Source organism: Solanum dulcamara, chromosome 2, assembly GCF_947179165.1.
Source record: "Solanum dulcamara chromosome 2, daSolDulc1.2, whole genome shotgun sequence".
Classification (NCBI taxonomy): domain Eukaryota; kingdom Viridiplantae; phylum Streptophyta; class Magnoliopsida; order Solanales; family Solanaceae; genus Solanum; species Solanum dulcamara.
The window spans coordinates 6,525,377-6,544,222 of record NC_077238.1 but is presented as its reverse complement, the minus strand read 5'-3'; the positions used below and the strand labels follow the sequence as shown (position 1 = coordinate 6,544,222).

The 18,846-nt window shown below is 34.7% G+C and overlaps 2 protein-coding genes and 1 pseudogene across 2 annotated transcripts; 2 read left to right on the top strand and 1 right to left on the bottom strand.

Moving 5' to 3' along the window:
- Positions 1-1,031: 1,031 nt before the first annotated feature.
- On the top strand, positions 1,032-3,833 carry LOC129880132 (uncharacterized; annotated as a pseudogene).
- Positions 3,834-6,489: 2,656 nt separating this feature from the next.
- Positions 6,490-8,751, top strand: LOC129880131 (uncharacterized). Its single transcript, XM_055954022.1, has one exon. It carries the CDS (start codon positions 6,945-6,947, stop codon positions 8,457-8,459), a length of 1,515 nt encoding a protein of 504 aa, XP_055809997.1. The 5' UTR covers positions 6,490-6,944; the 3' UTR covers positions 8,460-8,751.
- Positions 8,752-9,843: 1,092 nt separating this feature from the next.
- Positions 9,844-17,200, bottom strand: LOC129880130 (probable protein S-acyltransferase 22). Its single transcript, XM_055954021.1, has 9 exons — positions 16,418-17,200; positions 16,164-16,277; positions 14,817-15,221; positions 14,210-14,278; positions 14,025-14,096; positions 13,440-13,568; positions 12,244-12,324; positions 11,976-12,158; positions 9,844-10,878 (listed from the first exon to the last, which is right to left on the bottom strand). Exons 1-9 carry the CDS (start codon positions 16,457-16,459, stop codon positions 10,081-10,083), a joined length of 1,893 nt encoding a protein of 630 aa, XP_055809996.1. The 5' UTR covers positions 16,460-17,200; the 3' UTR covers positions 9,844-10,080.
- Positions 17,201-18,846: the final 1,646 nt, after the last annotated feature.

Sequence of the window (18,846 nt, the reverse complement as noted above, 5' to 3'; positions counted from 1 at the left end):
AGGATTTTTTGTCATTATATAATAATGAATTTAAATGATATAATACAGTAAAATTTAGGGAAAAGACTCAAATACGCTATCAAACTTTGAAAAAAGACTCATTTATGCAATCCGTTAAAAGTTTGATTCATCTATGTCATTGCGTTTGAGAAAAAGGCTCATCCATACCATATTTTTTAACTCTAATTTTGCAAAATTATTTTTATACATGGCCAATTATAATTCGGCCACATCAATAAATTTTTTATTTTTTATTTTTTTAAAAAAGTCAACCTAACTCAACAAGATTCGAAACAACTTTTAACATTTTTCAATTGGATTTTGGATCAAATGCACTCTTTTTGCTCCTTCTTTCTCAAGAACACAAAGAACTCTCCAATTTTCAACTTCTTCAATTCTTCACGAAATCAACTCAAATTTCAAGAGTAGTCCCTCCGAGCTACATACCAAACCTCAATATCTTTTGAGCTCTAATTCAACCTAACTCAACAAGAGTCACTTGAAATTTTTTTAAATTTTCAAAACTTCAACATTATTTAATGGTAGAATTTTTTTCACAATTCCAAAGCACCTGAAATTTCGAACAGACTCAAAGAAACAAAGATATAGTTTCCAAAATAACAAAAATACGAATCAAAGTAGTATTTCAAAATTTTGGGACTCATTTGAATTCTCTTAATTCAACAAATGATTTAAAAATTTTGGCGTTTTTTACAATAAAAAGATTAATAACGTGGTCAAATTATAGTTGACCATATGTAAAATGATTTTATAAAATTGAAGTTAAAAATAATACCATGATAAACCTTTTATTACTTAATAATGACATACATAAAACAATTTTTTAACGAATGATATAAATAAACTTTTTGTGAAAGTTATTTTATTTAAACTAACAAGCCATTCACCGGATTCTGTGCATAGTGAAATCTTTAGTGCACCCGACTGTCTTTTTTTTAACAATGGTAACATCATCCAAACAATGTTAATATGATGTGATATTTCACCTAAAACAAGAGAGAGAGGAGGAATGTTAGGGCAACCACAAAAGTTGTAGGATAAGTCAAAAAGAAAAAAGATCTGTGTACTGTTTTCCTTCATTTCCCCCTAATTTCACACAGTCCTTCTCCGCCGTCTTCGTTGTCATCATCGTCGTCGTCTTCTTCTTGTTCACCTTCAAATGTCTGCTTCTACCGAAAATCGTAGCTCAGGGAAAGAGATCCTGAAATCAATCAGCCACATTATGAAATCTCACTCTCTCCATTTCCATGCACTTTCAATTCTCTTCCTCTTGCCTATCGTTTTCACTCTCGTCGTATATCCTTCTTTCCATCTCGCCATCTTTCATCCCGACTACAATATCACCCAACTTCACTTTCATCATCTTCCCCTTTCCAGTTTCGAAATTAGTGTACCCATAGTATGCACTCTGTTGCTGTTCTAGCGTTGTGCGATAGACCCATCAAACTTGTTTCATCAATAAAATCTATCAGAAATTCCTTCTTTCCCCTTCTCTCAACTTTTATCCTTTCTCATACCATTTACATTTCAATTGCTCTTATTTTCGTCGTACTCTTTGTTTTTGTAGTTCAAATTCTTCAATCTATCGGATTAATTGAACTCAAATATGACTCGAATCACTTCTTATTTTTGTTTTTTCTCGCGGTGATTGTGGTGTTACCGATTCTGCTATGGCTACAGGTAAACTGGTTATTAGCTTATGTCATATCAGTGATTGAATCTAAATCAGGTTTCGAAACACTGAGGAGAAGTGCGAAGTTGTTAAAGGGGAAGAGATGGGTAGCTTTATACACGATACTGTCCTACGAGCTTTTGATGGGACTGATGGTCGTTGTTTATTCCATACTTTTAGTTGTTGTGGGCATTGACGATGTTAGTAGCTTGGTGGTGATATTCGTGACCGTGCAGTGTTCAGTGTTGGGATTTCTTATGATGAATCACTATCTTCTAGGAAATGTGGCTTTGTACATGTATTGCAAGGACTTCAATGGTGAAAAATCGCCATTGGATATCGGAGATAAGTTCATCGGTGCTAGTGAGTACATATCTATGCCAATGGATGATGATAAAAATCATGCTATTGTGTAAGTTTGTTTAATTTCTCTATAAATTGTAGAAAAATTGGTTCGCTTGTCTCAATAGCGTGATGCTTGTTTCTTTTACTATCAAAGTCGAGGATTCATCAAAAAAAAGTTTTTACCATCAAAAAAAAGTTTTTACCATCAAAGGTAGACAAGTAAATGTACATCTATTGAGATATGAAGTTAGTGATCTCCGAGGGAAAATTTTCACCATTCAAGTCCTTGCACTGCATATACAACTCATCGTTTCTTACAAGATACTCAAATGAAAATTTATTTTTGAAATAGTGGACAGATAAAAATCTCAATATCGCCCTTTTACTCCTATTATAGAGTGTGGTGAAATTGATGGAATTACACTACCTTTAATAGTCATGATATATTATTGGCATTTCAAACGCCATGGAAGGAAAATTTATGTTGTTCCCAAACTACTTCAATGTCAAATTTGCATAGGTGGGGAGAAAGAAACACACTAGACTTTGTCTAAGTCAATATTTTACTTGAAGAAGCATTAAAAATCCTTTATTTTACTTGTGGGGGCTTCACAAATAATTGTCAAATTAAATTCCATAATATATCTATGTTCTTTGTTCACTAAAAAAATCCTAATTCAAAACCCTTCCTTTGTTAATAGGGCCTTATGTGGCACAATTAGTCAAAGAAAAGGTTCCATTTCTGTGCTGTCAAATCCTTCTAAAATAGTGCATTTTTAAAGAATATGACATCATTTTCGGAGTGTGAGCAACACATAGTAGCTAGTAAGAACTACTAGTACAACAAAAGATGCACCAAAAGTAAAAGGGGCTATTTATCGAATTTGTTTCCTTCATTTTCCAATTCACAACGATCATCTTCTTCTTCTTCATCATCGTCGATCTTTACTCACCATCATCCCGATTACTATTAGGACTTGATCAAATGAAGAAACTTTCAATGCCACGCCCACTATAGAAAATTAATTTTTTGATTGTTTCTTGAGGTAAATAGTCAATGAAAAAACTTCATCTGGATCAGTTTCTTTCATTTTCATTTCACAGCATTCATCTTCTTCTTCTTCTTCTTCCATCGTTGCTCGTAATCCATTATCCATCTCCAATGTCATCAACTTCGATGGAATATGATCGCCTATGGAACGATATCAAAAAGTCATTAGATCACATATACAAAGCTAATTCTAATCATTTCAATGTCCTTACAATCCTTTTCCTCTTACCTATCTCTTCCTCTCTTATTTTATATCCTTGTTTCCACCTTGCTCTCTTTCATCCAGATTTCGTCATTTCCACTCAATCACAACCCCGTCTTTTCTATCCCAATTTCGAACTTATTGTATTACTAGTCTACGCTCTGTTTCTGTCCCTGTTTTTCCTCTGTGCCGTAGCCACAATTACATACAGTACGGTTATTCAAGCATACAACGATAGATCCATCGACTTCATTTCATCTATTAAATCCATCAGAAATTCCTTTTCCCCCCTTCTCTCCACCTTTATCGTTTGTCACACCATTTTCATTTCAATCACTCTGTTCTTCGCTCTAGTTTTGCTTCTCATATCCCAAATTCTCCAATCTCTCGGATTAATTGAACTCAAATACGACTCAAATCACTTGTTAATTTTGGCTATTTTCGCGTTCATTGTGGTGTTACCGATTCTACTATGGCTACAGGCAAACTGGTCATTAGCTTATGTGATCGCAGTGGTTGAATCAAAATCGGGGTTTGAAACACTCAGGAGATCAAGTGCTTATTTGGTGAAAGAGAAAAGATTGGTTGCTTTTCAGATACGTTTGAATTTCGGGCTTATTGTGGGAGCAATGGTGATTGGATCTAACGTCTTTACAGCCAGTACTATGCTGTATGGATTAGTCATGTCTGGTTGGTGGAGCATCCCGATTGTAATTATACTATGTATATAGAAAATTATATAGATAAAAAAAACATTGTATGTATATATCATATCTTGAGCATTGTTAACTAAATTTCTGGCTTTGCCACAGGTAATGTGTACCATGATGTGGTGGATACTTGCATCTTATGAGATGAGAGATTTACTTATGAAGAATGTGCTTCTGTATATGTATTGCAAGGGCTTCAATGGCGAAAAATTGACTTTAGAGGAAATCGAAGGGAAGTTTGCCGACGAGTTTGTATATCTGGCCTTGGATGATGAGAAGAATCATGTCATTGTGTAAGTTTATGGATTGAATTCTCGTATGGGCACTTAATTAATAGTTGTTATTTCATTATATTTTATCTTGATTTTAATTTTCTTCAATAAAATAAGTAATTTTACAGTTCAATAACTATTAACTGAATGTTAATATGAGAAATCAACTTCATTTGTTTATAGATTGTGGTGATTAATAATGAATGTATTGTTGTATTAATAAGAGAAGGCGGAACCATCGGTGGCCCCCTAAAGTTGGCACCAACTTTCACTTAGACACCTTAATTAGGCTTTGTTTATTTTAGACACCTCAAGTAAGGCTCTGATGTGTCATTTTGACACTTTTTTGACAATTAACAAAATATATTAAGTGTATGTAATGCACTCGCCAATGACGTGTCAAAAACAGCGAATTAAATAATGACTTTTGAGTAAAAAAAAAATGACTAATAACTTGATGACACGTGACATTTTTTTATCCAAATAATAATTTTAAAAAAAAAAAAATTAACAACTTCTATTAACCCCCACCCTACACCCTATCAGTGGTCTCTCCAATATCACCCACCCCTCCGTCGTCTTCTCCAACCTCACTCACCCCAACCCCAACTCCTCCTCCACCCCACCAGATCTTTTTCTCCTCCAACACCCACACAACGCTATTCATATCATCTACAGAAAAAAAAATAGAGCTATAGCACTAAAAGTGATGATATTCAGCTGTAGAAGTGAATTTAATCCAAAAATATATATCAAATTGGGTCAAAAAAATTCGATGAACTTTCAATTTTTTCGGCAAGACTAATACAAATCTAAAATTATTCTCTTTAAAATTGTTAAAGAATTCAAACCTTAAAGAACCTACAACACAAAAAGAATCCAAAAGTTTAAGCTAGCAGATGGGAAATTCCAAAGCATCAGCACTTGACTTTTCTTTTATTGAAGAAATACATCTACTCAACTCTCAACCACATAATTCTCACAAAAATCTGGTAAAAGAAAAAGGACGAGTTTAAAGAAATTTCTTCTCAATTGCAGCTCCCCTTGTATTTAGTCACACTAAGAGATTCTTTAAATTTTCAAATGTAGCTACTAGAAGCACGCTAAATATATATGTTCTAACTTCATTGAAAATTTATGTGTTGAAATCGGAGAAATGTCAGATATGATGTTGATGAAAATGGGTATAAAAAGGAGGGGATAGGTAGCAGCTATGGAGTTGATGGCAGAAATATATTACAATGGTAACTAAAAAATGAAGAAGAACAGCAAAATATATATATATATATTATTTTAAGAAAAAAACGTTCTTCACGCGCTTAAAATGAGTGCAACACACGCAATGTGTCAAGTCAGCACAAAGTATCAAAATGACACATCGGGATCTTACTTGAGGTGTCTAAAATGAACAAAGCCTAGTTGAGGTGTCTAAGTGAAAGTTGGTGCCAACTTTAGGGAGCCAACGATGGGTTCCGCCATAAGAGAATCCCAAGTTGGTATACATGAATTAATTATTGGACATGTTTGTCATTAAATAATGTAGAGTTTATTTGGATGAACTTTTTCTTAAGTGTTTTTAAGTATTTTTGTAGTTTTTGAGTAATTAAAAAGTGCTTGTTTTTAAGTTAAAATAATAAAAATATGTCCTAAGTTAAAAATGCACTTGTTTCTAAGTTAAAATAACAAATATATGCCATAAGTTAAAAATCCTAACTTTTGACTTATACTACCTTCATTTTATATTAGTTGATCATTTTTTATTTTATACGATTCTTAAGAAATAAAAAATAAGAAGATAATTTTATTAATTCACACTTTAAAAAAAAAATCTTGGGAACTTTACAAGGGTAATATAGAAAAATAATAATTAATGATGTCTTGATTTAATAAGATGGACAATTTATATGAAACAATTATTTTTATTATAATGATTCAATTAATATGAGAACTAGTGATTAAGTCATAAGTTATAAGTTCATCCAAACTGAGATAAATTTTAGTATGTAGTAAATAGAACATATATTTTCACATAATTTAATATGAATTTTACTTTTATATTTACTTTTACTTGTTCATGATAAACTTTACACTTTATTTAAAAATAAAATAAAATAATCAAATATACTCCTTAACTCATAGTCTAACAATTAATGCATATATAGCTCATAATTTGAAATTTGAAATTGAAGTTTTGTTCAAATATCATAACTCATAAATTAACATAAATTCTTTTAGAAATTTTCCCCAATTTCACAGCCATCTTCTTCTTCTTCGGTCTTTACATTCACCTCCATTAATGTCTTCTTCTACCGGAAAATCACACTCCATGGAAAGCGATCATCAAATCAACCTTTCAGTCGTTCTTACGAAAAACCCATCAACCTTGTTTCCTCTATTAAATCTATTAGAAATTCCTTCTTCCCCCTAATACAAATTCTTCAATCTATCCGTTCACGACTCGAATCACTTGTTATTTTTGGTTATTTTTACTTGTACGAGTTCTGATTTGGCTACTGCTCACCAGCTTATGTGATAGCGCTGGTCGAATCCAAATAGGGTTTCGAAACACTGAGAAAAATGCACAATGAAAAAATCATGCTTGTGTGTAAGTTGCTCAATTTCTCAATGAAATTTGGAAGCAATCATTATTCAGTTACTTCCATTCGCAAAAATGCGTAAATTTTCAAGCTTGAAAGCACGAGAGATGAGCTCCAAGCTCGTTACCTCACATACAAAAATCCAATCGTGTTATCCTAAACAAGACCTTAAGGGTCAAAGAGTTGCTATACTTGGCCTTGGAAAATCAGGCTCAGCTGCTACAAAGCTTGCTCTTGCTAGGGGAGCTTCAGTTATAGCAATTGATCAAAATGAGAATTTGGGATCAACATTTAAGATAAATAATGGTTTATTTGATCTGAAAGATGATGCTGATTTGGAAACAGCTTTTGGTCATTTTGATGATAAGCTTCTGAAAGAGGTGGATATAGTTGTTGTTTCTCCTGGAGTTTCCCTGGAAAAGTATGGGATTCACTCCATGATTTGTTCGGGGAAGGAAGTACTCTCGGAGATGGATTTTGCTGCGCAAGTTATTCCTAGTTATACTAAGATTTTAGCTGTTACAGGAACTAATGGGAAATCTACTGTTACAACGTTTGCAGGACAGATGCTTAATCATTTGGGTTTCGAGACGTTTGTTGGTGGTAACCTTGGAGTTCCACTTTCAGAAGCTGGTTTTCATTGCTTAACTTCGTCTAACCAAAGACCTTTACAGGTGGTTGTTGTGGAGGTCAGTAGTTATCAGTTAGAAATCCCACCGAAATACTTTTGTCCTTCGGTTGCTGTGATCCTAAATCTTACGCCTGATCATCTTGAACGACACCAAACGATGAGGAACTATGCTGCAACAAAGTGTCGAATCTTCTCTCATATGAGAGGAAACAAAATTGGTATTCTTCCACTTGGAAACCAATATCTTGATGAAGCAATTATGGAATACGCGAATGGCGTTAATCTTGCTTGGATAGGAGCTTCCCCTGGTGTGAGCGTTGATGTGGAGACGAAGATTGCTGACTTAAAGCTTCCTACAATAGGCTGTGATTCACAATTACAATTGGATGAGCTGAAGGCAGTTGGGAAGCACAATTACACCAATGCTGCAGTGGCTGCTTTAGCTGTTTGGGGGTTGGATATTGAAATCAAAGCTGCATCTTTTAGTTCAGCAATTTCCAAATTGACAACTCTGCCTCATCGAATGCAAGTTGTTCATGTAGACGATGATGAAATAACTTGGGTTGATGACAGCAAGGCGACAAATGTTGAAGCGGCATATTTTGGTTTGATTGGTTTTGAGCTGAAGTCAGTGGTTCTACTTGGTGGTCTTGCAAAGGAGTTAAAGATGAAAGATTCTAATGGATTTGAGCAGCTGGTGGAACCTCTTCAACACCATCGAGGTGTAATCACTTTTGGATTTTCAGGACATATGATCCAGAAGACACTCCGTGCTAATGGTCTAACAATTCCTCGTTTGAATGCTAAAACTCTTAAGGATGCTGTGAGCTTGGCAAGGAGTATAGCACAACGTGGCGATGCCATTGTACTGAGTCCTGGTTGTGCTAGCTTTGACGAGTTCAAAAATTTTGAGCACCGAGGAAGGATCTTTAAGGAGCTTGCTATCTCATCAGAGTGACTGACCATCTCTTCCACATTCTGCTGGTCACCTGAGATGGACTATTTTCGACTTGTATGGACTTCCATCCGCAGACTTTGCTAGTGATAGTTGATTCGGATGCCCTAAATTGTAACTTAATTTTGGTTTAACAACACTACTGAGGAAATTTAAATTTAGTGTTGAGTATTTGAAATATGAAGTCAGTGATTTACTGAAATTTGAGTAATGCAGTATTGTACATTGGCTTTTGATCACAATTTCAACTGGCTTATCGGCAACCTAGCTCTTATTATCAGCTGATCTACATATACTTTATGGTCTAAATCCCCAAGTCAAAAGATGATCAATTTGGATTCTTATCACTTATTTTGAATTTTGGGAATTTTATTATCAAGCTCTGCATATCTTTCAATTCTTGTTATAGAGTTTGGCGGTTGAGCCCTGAGGGAAGCGAATCTCCACTTTATTGAGGGAAATGAACAGGAGGTGGCTCAAAGGTGAAGCTAGTAAAGTGTTCCCTTTACACCCCCAAAATATTGAGGCTCCAAAGAAAATTTAGTGATAATTTTTATGATTTTATTTTCACTTAAAACAATACTACATATTATTTTTAAAAAAAAGGGTTTAAAATTTATATATAATAAAAAAAGGAAACAAAGAGACTATCTATCTTATATCAAAAATATTTTAGAACTTTGAATTAAATAACTCAAATCTTCATATTAATAAATAAAGTTTTTATAACAACATTCAAGGTAATGTATTGCAAACATATGACTAGACGATAGAAAATAATTGCAAATTTGCATTTATAGCAAGTAATTATATCAATTTACAAAGGAAATCGCAGGAGTAATGATCCAGTCTGACGAAAATAATGAACAGACTACATCATCATCAATCGTCTCTAGTAGGGGCATTTAAATCCGAATCATAACCGATAATTCAATTGTAAAAAATGACTTATTGAGTTATTGATATTATTTTTTTTACGAATGTATTCACCTTTAGCAAACTCATACAGTTACAGCTATTCAAGATGGGTACGAAACAAAAGACCTCTCCTTTCTCCATCTCCGAGGAACAGAGTGCTGTTAGCATAGTTAAAGAGGTAATATCACAACTTTGAGTTGAGATACAAGATTTAGGCTCATTGAACTTACCTAGATTAGTTATCCGCACGCCCGATTAGTTAGGCTGTTTCCGATTGAACAAATATATTTGTTTGTTTGAACAATGGAAACAAAACAAATATTTCATATGAGAGACTGTTTTCGATTGATCCACGATAACCCTCTTTATCTAGGCTTGGGACTGGCAATGTGAGCTAGGATATACAAGTATCTAACTTCTTGACAAACATTTAACTAGTTAATGTATCAAGAATAGTAAAGCAAGCAAGTAGTGATCATTGAATGCTGTATTTGAGGACAAGAGAATAGACATAATCTTTTTTCCACTAGAATTTACAGCACTTCTCTCACCCAAAAATCCAAAAATTGAACTCAATGAACAATGGAACAGACCAAGTTGAAGGTATATACTACTGGACAAACATCATCAACAAATTAAGAAATGTCAACAGATCATGTAGCTTCAAGAAGAGCTTACAGAAGAATTCCCAAGTATGTTTCAACGCTCAATGCTTCCTGAGGTTAGCCTGGCTTGATGAAGACGGTACCATCAATCTTCTGACTCTATCATCTTGTTGATCAGAGCCAAAAAGAATGCTACTCCACCTTGTCGACCTTTGCACAATTCGAGTAGGCACACGATCGCTATCCTCCCCACCAGATGCCTCGTATCCATCACTAGTCGATCTAGACAATGGAGTGTCCTTCTGAAGAGTCATTCCAGATGATAGATGGCCTACAAGACGTGCAGCGTCTTCAACTCCTGAGGATGACACCCGGAGAGGGTGAATGTCAGGAGAGTCCAAACTACTCTCAGGTGAAGAAGCAACAACACCACCTGAGGTGGACAGTCCTCTGCTCGTTCGGAAATCACTTCGTGCTTCAAGATGAAGGGGCGTTAAACTGCTTGATGACTCGGTTATCATGGGCCGTCTACTGTTTTGAGCTATATCATTGGGAATTTTACTCAAGGTTTCAAAGGGTAGCTCTGCAGGGAGTCGAACTCGTTTACTAGCTCTCCTTCTATTATTATCAGGCCTAGGCACCATGCGACGTCCGCTACTTCCTAAACTGCTATTTGTTTCAAGAACGTAAGGTTCTTTGTTTCTCACCACTGGCTGGAGAATTTTCGATTTCTTCCTTGCTTCAGCAGCAGCTTTTGAAACATCCTCTGCATTCAATCGTGCTAATGTCCATGGGCTAATCTTCACCGCAGCTGGATTCTTTTTCTTGATTGGTTCCTCCGCTGTTGACCTTTTACCAAGTGAACTGACCGATACAGTGTCAGGAGGAACTACATCATACTGCAGGGAACCACCAAAAAGTTAAACGAAAGTTGGTACATTAACCTTTTCCTTTTCACCTATACAAAAGCATTAAATCACACACTGTCCGACTCAAGAAGTATACTTGATACTACAGTAAAAGAATATTGCTCAAGTCCCTTTGGCTTTTATAAGAGGAAAGAAGAAAGGAAGAAGAAACTGAATTTGAAGCATTATATCAAACTGCATGTGTCAGACATAAAAAAAAAGGTCATAAAAAGCAGCAAAGCAAGACGGTTTTTCTTCCTTTCTGAACATCATTTACTTACAATGATAAAATCTTGCAACTCCGGCTCAAGCCTTTAATTCAATAAACCAAACGTATATACCATAGACAAAATAAAATACCCAAACAATGAGCAAAGTTCATCAAAGTCCCATGCAAAGGTCCAGCCTTTTGACCCCATTGAACTTGAGCTGTGTTTCAGGAGAATGTCTTTTTGTTTCAATCCCCCATACACTTGACGCAATCCCTCTTAATCTCTCAGCTATGTCATTCTCAATCTCTAACTATAATCAGACCATATGAAATCCTACTTTATACCATTCTCAACCAGAGAATCCTTAATTGTTGTAATAGTCATACCAAAGAATCAACTGAAGAGGAACTATTCAAGATTTGCTATCTGTCCAAGTGTATTACTATCATCGCGATAGATTGGCTTCAATTTTCTAAAATACAGTAGTACTTATCGCAACATAAGAGCCTTATCAAGCTCAAGATTGAACATACTTCCTTGCAGGAGTCCACTTCAAAGAACTTCTATCCACAAGCCGGCAAAGCATAGACCACATTACCGGGTCAAATGGAATATTTTTTTTTTGATAAGTTTACATGGAATTGAAGCTAAGAAATGTGAAAATAGGAACTAAATTCAAATATGAGAAGCCAACTGAAAGATAATTACAAATTAGCACCGCAAACTCAATAAAGGGCTGCTAATACCATAACCAACTGAAAGACAGCTATAAATGAGCACCGCAAATACAATGAAGGTCTGGTGATACCATAACCTACTGTTTAGTACTACTAAATTCCTCAAACTTATCATATTTGATTTTCTGTTGAACCATACCTGATCCTCAACAAAAAGGCGAGGTGGAGTGCACCATGCTGCTCGATGGAAAGTATTGAAGGAGCTTGCACTGCTTAACCCAGTTAGGGAGCTAACAGTAGACATTTGAGGACTTTGCTGACCTGTAACTCCTTGTTGCTCTTGATCTCTGAGAGCAATGATATAGTCGTAGGTGCTAATTCCCTGTCATCCAACCAAGCAAACACATTCAGCTGATAAAAAAAGCCACAAAATACGATCACCAGATGAGTGATGACAAAAGACTAACCTTCTTTATGAGGAGTATGTGAAAGAAGAAAAGTTGGGCAAGTGGCAGGGTGGCTATCATGGCCAATATGGTACAAACAGCCTGTTACATGTAGAACTAACTTCAGACAAATTTCAGAGATAAAATTATACAAAGACCAAAATGTTTTCTTTCAAATGCAAATACAAACACCAATTCTTGTAGATTACTCACATTGAAGACATGATTAAACAAATAAAAGTGTGCTCTCTCCAACTGCTTAAACTTTTTGATGAGATGGTCACACATGGACATGGGATTGCAGTAAGTACAGGTTCTAGGTTCGATCTCACAAGCCACGCCAGCCATTATCAAAAAGAATTTCCATGTTTTTGGCTCACGGAAAAAAATCAAGCCCGCACGTAAAGAGGTGTGATAAAGACCTAATTAAGCAAATAAAAATATGCTCTCTAACAACTTGAGCTTTCAGATAAGATGGTCGCATACCTCAAACACTTCATTTTCTAACACAACTTAGTATCGGTATGAACAGTTGAGTTACTTCTTTTTCTGCTTATTACTATTGGATTTTAAAGGTGTGAATGGGAAAAGAAAGATTGTGCCTCTTCCAAAAGGTTGTGAGCTTTACGAAAGGTTGTACCTTTTCTAAATGGTTGTGACCGTTCTGAAAGGTTGTGCCTTTTCTAAAGGGCTGTAATCGTTCTGAAAGGTTGTGCCTTTTCCAAAGGGTTGTGACCTTACTAAAAGGTTGTCCCTTTTCCAAAGGGTTGTGACCTCTCCGATAAGGAATAATTAGCACATTTTCATACTACCCTTTGTTGGCTATAAACAAAGGAGTTTCTCCCTCAATTTTCTCAATTGAAATTCCTCCTCCTTCTGCACACATTTTCTTACAAATAAAAGTAGAGTCTTCGTGTGATTTCGTTGCGGCCTTTTGAGTTCGCTGAAGTTATTGAAATTTGAGGTACAACTACTTCTTTAATTGTTTATCCGTTTTATCCTGGGAGGAAATAACCCATAACCTCGGATACAGTGAGGGGATTAAATTTCTTAAGGACACACGGTGAATTATGTGAATTCGGATATTTTATTAAAAGTTTTTTTTTTACTATGTTGAATACATGGACAACAATTACTCCCTAAACCAAAATAACACTATAATAGCGACATGAAGGAAACATAAGTTCTGACATAAGGCAAGATACAAGGATACTCACCACCACGATAACAAAGGGAACGATGGAGAAACTGCTTCCTAATTTGGAGGTGATTTCCGCAGAAAATTTCTTCTTCTCAATAAAGCAGCAGATTAGTACAAGAATTCCAGTTGACCACTGAAGTATAAGCTGCAATCTCAAGTCCAAAGTGCACAAACCAAGAAGACCTGTCAATAGTCAATTAAATGGAAAATGCACAAATATGAAATGTTTAAAATATCTGAGGCGACTCTGATTGTGGGTAAGTTTTCTTGGGAAACAAGAAAGGAATAGAAAAGGAGGTTTTTTCTATGACAGTTCTGAACCGGGGCAGGATGGGCATTACCAATAACCAAAAGGAAGTAAAGGAGAAAGGGGCGAGGAGGAAGGTTGAGGGAGAGAGAGGAAGGTTGAGGACTGAGGAGAGAGTAAAAAAGTTAAGAAATGACTGATTTAAAATTGAAGACGACATTTCAAATTTCAGGTAGCAGATACACCTTCAGATAGAAGAAACATTTTAATAGCATGTTGGACTCTAGACCTAACATAGAATTATGTAGAAATGTGTAAGCACACTAAGAGCTAGCAAAGAGTGCCTGATCATACCAGCAGGAGGGCTGAAACCATGAGCGTAAAGAACTTGCGATAGTTCCTTTTCCCTATACAGTTGTTTATCCACTACAGAAACCAAAAACAGAAAAATAAGATTAAGAGGTTTTTACGTAAATGTCGACACAGTTGAGCATCTACTGTATATACTATATTTAAGACTACTCAAGGTTGTCAAATACCCTGCAATGATGGTCAAACTGATCAACGCACTTGTCACATACTCTGCAATGCTTGCTGTATTTAAATACCTGCAAGTGTTATCCAGCATTGAGTTATATCGTATGATCATGTATTACAGCAATCTAACTAAAACAAGAACAAGTATATCATGCTAAGCATAACAGTTTTAAAACAAAATGAAGGAATACTACTCCCCTGCTTCAAATTTGTTTGTCCATTTTACTTGTTGGTCCGTTTCAAAAAGAATGTCTCTTTCCCTTTTTAGGGACTCTTTAATTCAAACTTTCCACATGGCATGTTTACAATCACAAGATTAAAGGGACTTTGGTACATTTGACATATCTTTAATTTAAGACCACAAAATTCAAAAGTCTTCTTTACTTTCTTAATCTTGTTGTCTTAAACATGTCTTTTTGAAATGGACTAAAAAGAAAGTAAGACAAACAAATTGAAACTGAGAGAGTAATAACTAGATAGTGCTTCTGAAGTTAGTAATTATATTTATGTTTTACAACAATATTTTTTTGGCCGAAGTATTCCCAATTCATTACATAATAATGCCTCTAAGTGGAAGCACTAGAAATGATGGGATGTGAAGTTACAAACCTCTACTTCACACAAACTGCAGTAGAACATGCCATCTTCACTCAACTGTTGCTGAGAAGACTCCTCATGTCTACCTGCGCAGTTGCTGATAAGAGCACAAGGTAGTAGAGCCAACAATCCAGAAGAGGAAGATCTTTGACGAGTAGCTGTAATTTTCTGTTCAGTTTCATTGTGATCTGCAGCTGGTTCAGCTCCTTTATTGCTTTTTCCAGATGCATTTTCCCCAATTGATGCAGCATTAGCATCTTGTATAGACGAATTCGTGTCGCACCCTAACTTGGATTCTTTAAGTTGAACTTGCTTTTGGTGGTCTAGCTTCTTAAGATACTTCTTGGATTTAAAAACTCCTGGATCAGCAGGATCAGCCGCAGCACACCAGATATACAAGCCAAATGCACTAATTATCTGGAGAAAACAAAGAATTATATACCAGACGCCTTCAAATGAAGCCTTATATGGTACAACAGCAAAAGTTTTTAACCCATTTACATATCAGGCCATTGAGCATGTATTCAAGTCATGACAAAAATAGACGTCACCAATCTCATTTTGGGTAATTTTTTGGCATTCTATAAGTTAAGAAGTAATTGCAAAATCTAGTACCTTGTTGAAATCTTTGTAATTAAAGAACAACATTGTGCTACATGATAATGCAAGAGACAATAATTCTCTACTAACACAATTTTTCAGCTGGAAGAGGTTCTGAACACTCAAAATCTTCAATTACTTTGGGCAGCTAATGTTTGACTAAAAACATCTAGGTTCATTACTTCTAGATTTTAGAGAAAAGATGAGATTTTTCCAGTAGGGAGTACTACACACTCCACTAATTCAAGTTTATTGTCCAATTGTTCTCAAAGGTGGACCTAGAGAATTGAGAGTCCGTTCAATTGAACCATTCGCCTTCAGCGTAAATGGTAGATATATGTGTGAAGAACAAAAAGTAGTAAAAATATCAAATTCTGAACCCATGTTTCCAAAGAACTAAACCTGTACTTAATAAGTTGATGAGTTGAGTTTAAATTCTGGATTTGCCTCTACCTGCTTACATTGTATCAAATAGACTAAAAATCTCCATAATTATGAGTATTTTAAGTCATACAGATAAAACAACCTAAAGAAAGGAACGCAAACCAGCATTCAAAACAAAAGAGCATGAGAAATTTAACATTAGTGGAAAGAAGAGAAAAAAAAGCAGAATAGAATCCAGAAAGTACAATGAAACACATAGAAGAAAGATCTGAGACACTGATGGCAGCTAAAAGATAGATCTGAGTTCTTCATTGCCTTGACAAAATGCAGAAATGAAATATAACAGAGAAGGCAAAAGAATACAAGATTGCTTACAAGAGGAGTATAAAGCCCCATCACAATATACTGAAGCAATTTCTTCCCAACAAAAGGTGCAAAGAATACATAGAAAGCAAATCCCAATGCCAGAAATACAGCAACGGCTACCACCTGCAAAGATAAATACCTAAAATCAAACACAAGTTTGCAGAATTCCCAAATTAGATAAACCAGAACAAAAAATGTATACATGAATAGAAACCTCTCCATCCCTACCCCCACACACATACAAAAGAGAAAAAAGTTGGAACCTGAAGAGGATGATAGGGAAGTTGCCATCCATGCTTCCTCATTGTACTGATTAAATGTAGCAGCCTATAAAATGCAAGAAAAGCAAGAGGGGAGAAAAAAGATTTGATTTTTCACTCTATTCCTTTCTTGAATCTCTCTTTTCTTTCAGCTCCCCACATTTTCTTGGGAGAAAAACAATACAGATCAGTTTTTTACTGTATTCAACAACAGAAAATCAAGAAACCTTTCAACCCCAACAAAAAAGATTAGTTTTTTACTGTATTCAACAACAGAAGATCAAGAAATCTTGCAACCCCATAAACTATGAAATTGGGGACAAAAAAACAAGAAAGGAAAGTAGAGCTCAAAGAGAAAGAAAATGCATAATGTTAATTGACAGTAGAGTGTGGGGGAATGATAGGGGATATGTCCTGATGACTTAGCTAAGCTTTTGTCTAGTTCACTCAATCATAATCCACCCCCATAAGCACAATGAGGTTGATGAAGAGAGAGAAAGACAAGAGCTTTGAGCTTTGAGCTTTGAGCTTTGAGCTTTGCAAACAAAATGGGTACTCATTATTTTCTTCAAATTTTTTTGGGGTTTCTTTATTTTGAAGTTTATTTTTTTCTTGTCTTCTTGGGAAGAGGCCTCTGTACAGTGATTGATCTATAGGTGGTGTAACTGAGGAGAGAGAGAGAGAAGAAGAGAGGGGCATATGCTTTTCAAGCTTATTATTACCTTGCCAACCAACACAACCTGCTTTCACTTTTTCCCTTATTTCTTGCATTGCCTTTTGCCATGGGCAAAATCATGTGTCACGCAGAGGTAACAATAGCCAGTTGTATTTTTCTTCTCTGTTTTTTTTTTTTTTAAACTCCCTCCATTTTAAGCGTAGCTTTTAACTCGAAATAATTGTTACTTTAGGAATTCAAAGGGCGGAATTGATCATTTTCTTAATTATATTCTTAATATTAAAGAAATGAGTAGTTTTTAATACACTCTCATCTCAATTTATATGACATGATTGAAATTTTAATAGTTAATAAAAAACAAATTGAACAAAATCTTTTAATATATTTTTTAAGTTATTTATTAATTAGTATGATTTATAGTACTTTTAACTTAGTTTTCAAAAATATAAATTTTATTCTAAAAAAATAAAGCATTTATATTTAAATTCACGATCAAAGTATCGAAATTTCAATTGTATCATTAAATTGGGATAGTCATTTGCTCAATTATAAAAAAAAATAAACATACACTTCAAATGTTTTATATTATTTGTCTCGTGTTGATTCGGCACAATACTTTAACAAAATATTAGAATGTATTTTACTAAACTAATCATATTTATGGTATTTTGAAATTATAAATTTAACTACTATTACCTTATATAATTATTTTGTAGTATTAAATATACTTAGGATAAAAAGAGGAAAATATAATAAAATTCTTTTCATTTTCTAAATTGAAAGAGTAGAATGAGATATTTAATTTTTTTTGTATAAGGGATAAATAATATGAATTGGACAGAGTAATAAATAAGAAATGTCACATAGAACGCCAACCTGGTCTCAATTGATATTTATGTCCTCCAATTTTGAATGTGCACATGTAGACACTTACATTTGTATAAAGTTGAACATGCGTCCTACGTGCAAGGGCGGAGCCACATGGTTAACCATATATAAATAGTAGATGTCGAGCCCTTTTCGGCTAGTTTGTGTGTCTACTTTTTTAAAATTTTAAACCCCTTATTGAAAATTCTGACTCTTCTACTGCATACGTGACATAATACGTGTTGGACACCACGTAGGATGTGAACTATCATATAGCACGTCAATTAAGACGTGTGTGTCTACTTGTTCGACTCTATACAAGTTTAAGTGTCTAAGTGTGCACACCTAAAATTAAAGAACGTAAATACCATATGAAACCAAATTAAAAAACACGTTTATATATTATGTCGTGAGAAAGTCTTGGACATGAAAAAACGAAAGCGAAAGCTAAAATGGGACAAAGAATAATTGCCAAACAACCCTCCTCATTTATGGCTCTTTAACACTCTCTTCTACCTCTTTTGTCATTTTTGCTTATCTCTATTGAGTCTTGTCAATTTCTCTGCTACTTTTATCTTCTTTTTGCAATTACACATTTCTTACCCAAAATGGTCTCTACAAATTATTGATTAGTAGTGTTTATTTATCCATTTCTTGGAAAGTACTTGTTAATATATTTCCTGTTTATCTATCGTGATTTAAATTATTCAATACAAATTCAAAAAAAAACAGTTTTATTTTTTGTTTTTTACTACAAATATACTCCAGCTTTATCTTATTTACTACCTTTATAATCGGTTTTTAGAAATGGCATCTTCTTATATTTAGTAAGTTCTTTTAATTTTAAGGGCAAAGACCTGATTTATCCCTAAACTTTATGATACGGAGC

What these genes read in the sequence shown, in the direction of transcription:
- LOC129880131 (XM_055954022.1), top strand. Translation starts at nt 6,945, where the DNA reads ATGCGTAAATTTTCAAGCTTGAAAGCACGAGAGATGAGCTCCAAGCTC.
- LOC129880130 (XM_055954021.1), bottom strand. Translation starts at nt 16,459, where the DNA reads ATGAGGAAGCATGGATGGCAACTTCCCTATCATCCTCTTCAG. An exon ending in GCAGTTTGTGTGAAGTAGAG is followed by an intron (nt 14,279 to 14,816) that starts GTTTGTAACTTC and finishes TAACACTTGCAG; the next exon opens with GTATTTAAATACAGCAAGCA. An exon ending in GCCTTTTTGTTGAGGATCAG is followed by an intron (nt 10,879 to 11,975) that starts GTATGGTTCAAC and finishes GGTTCCCTGCAG; the next exon opens with TATGATGTAGTTCCTCCTGA.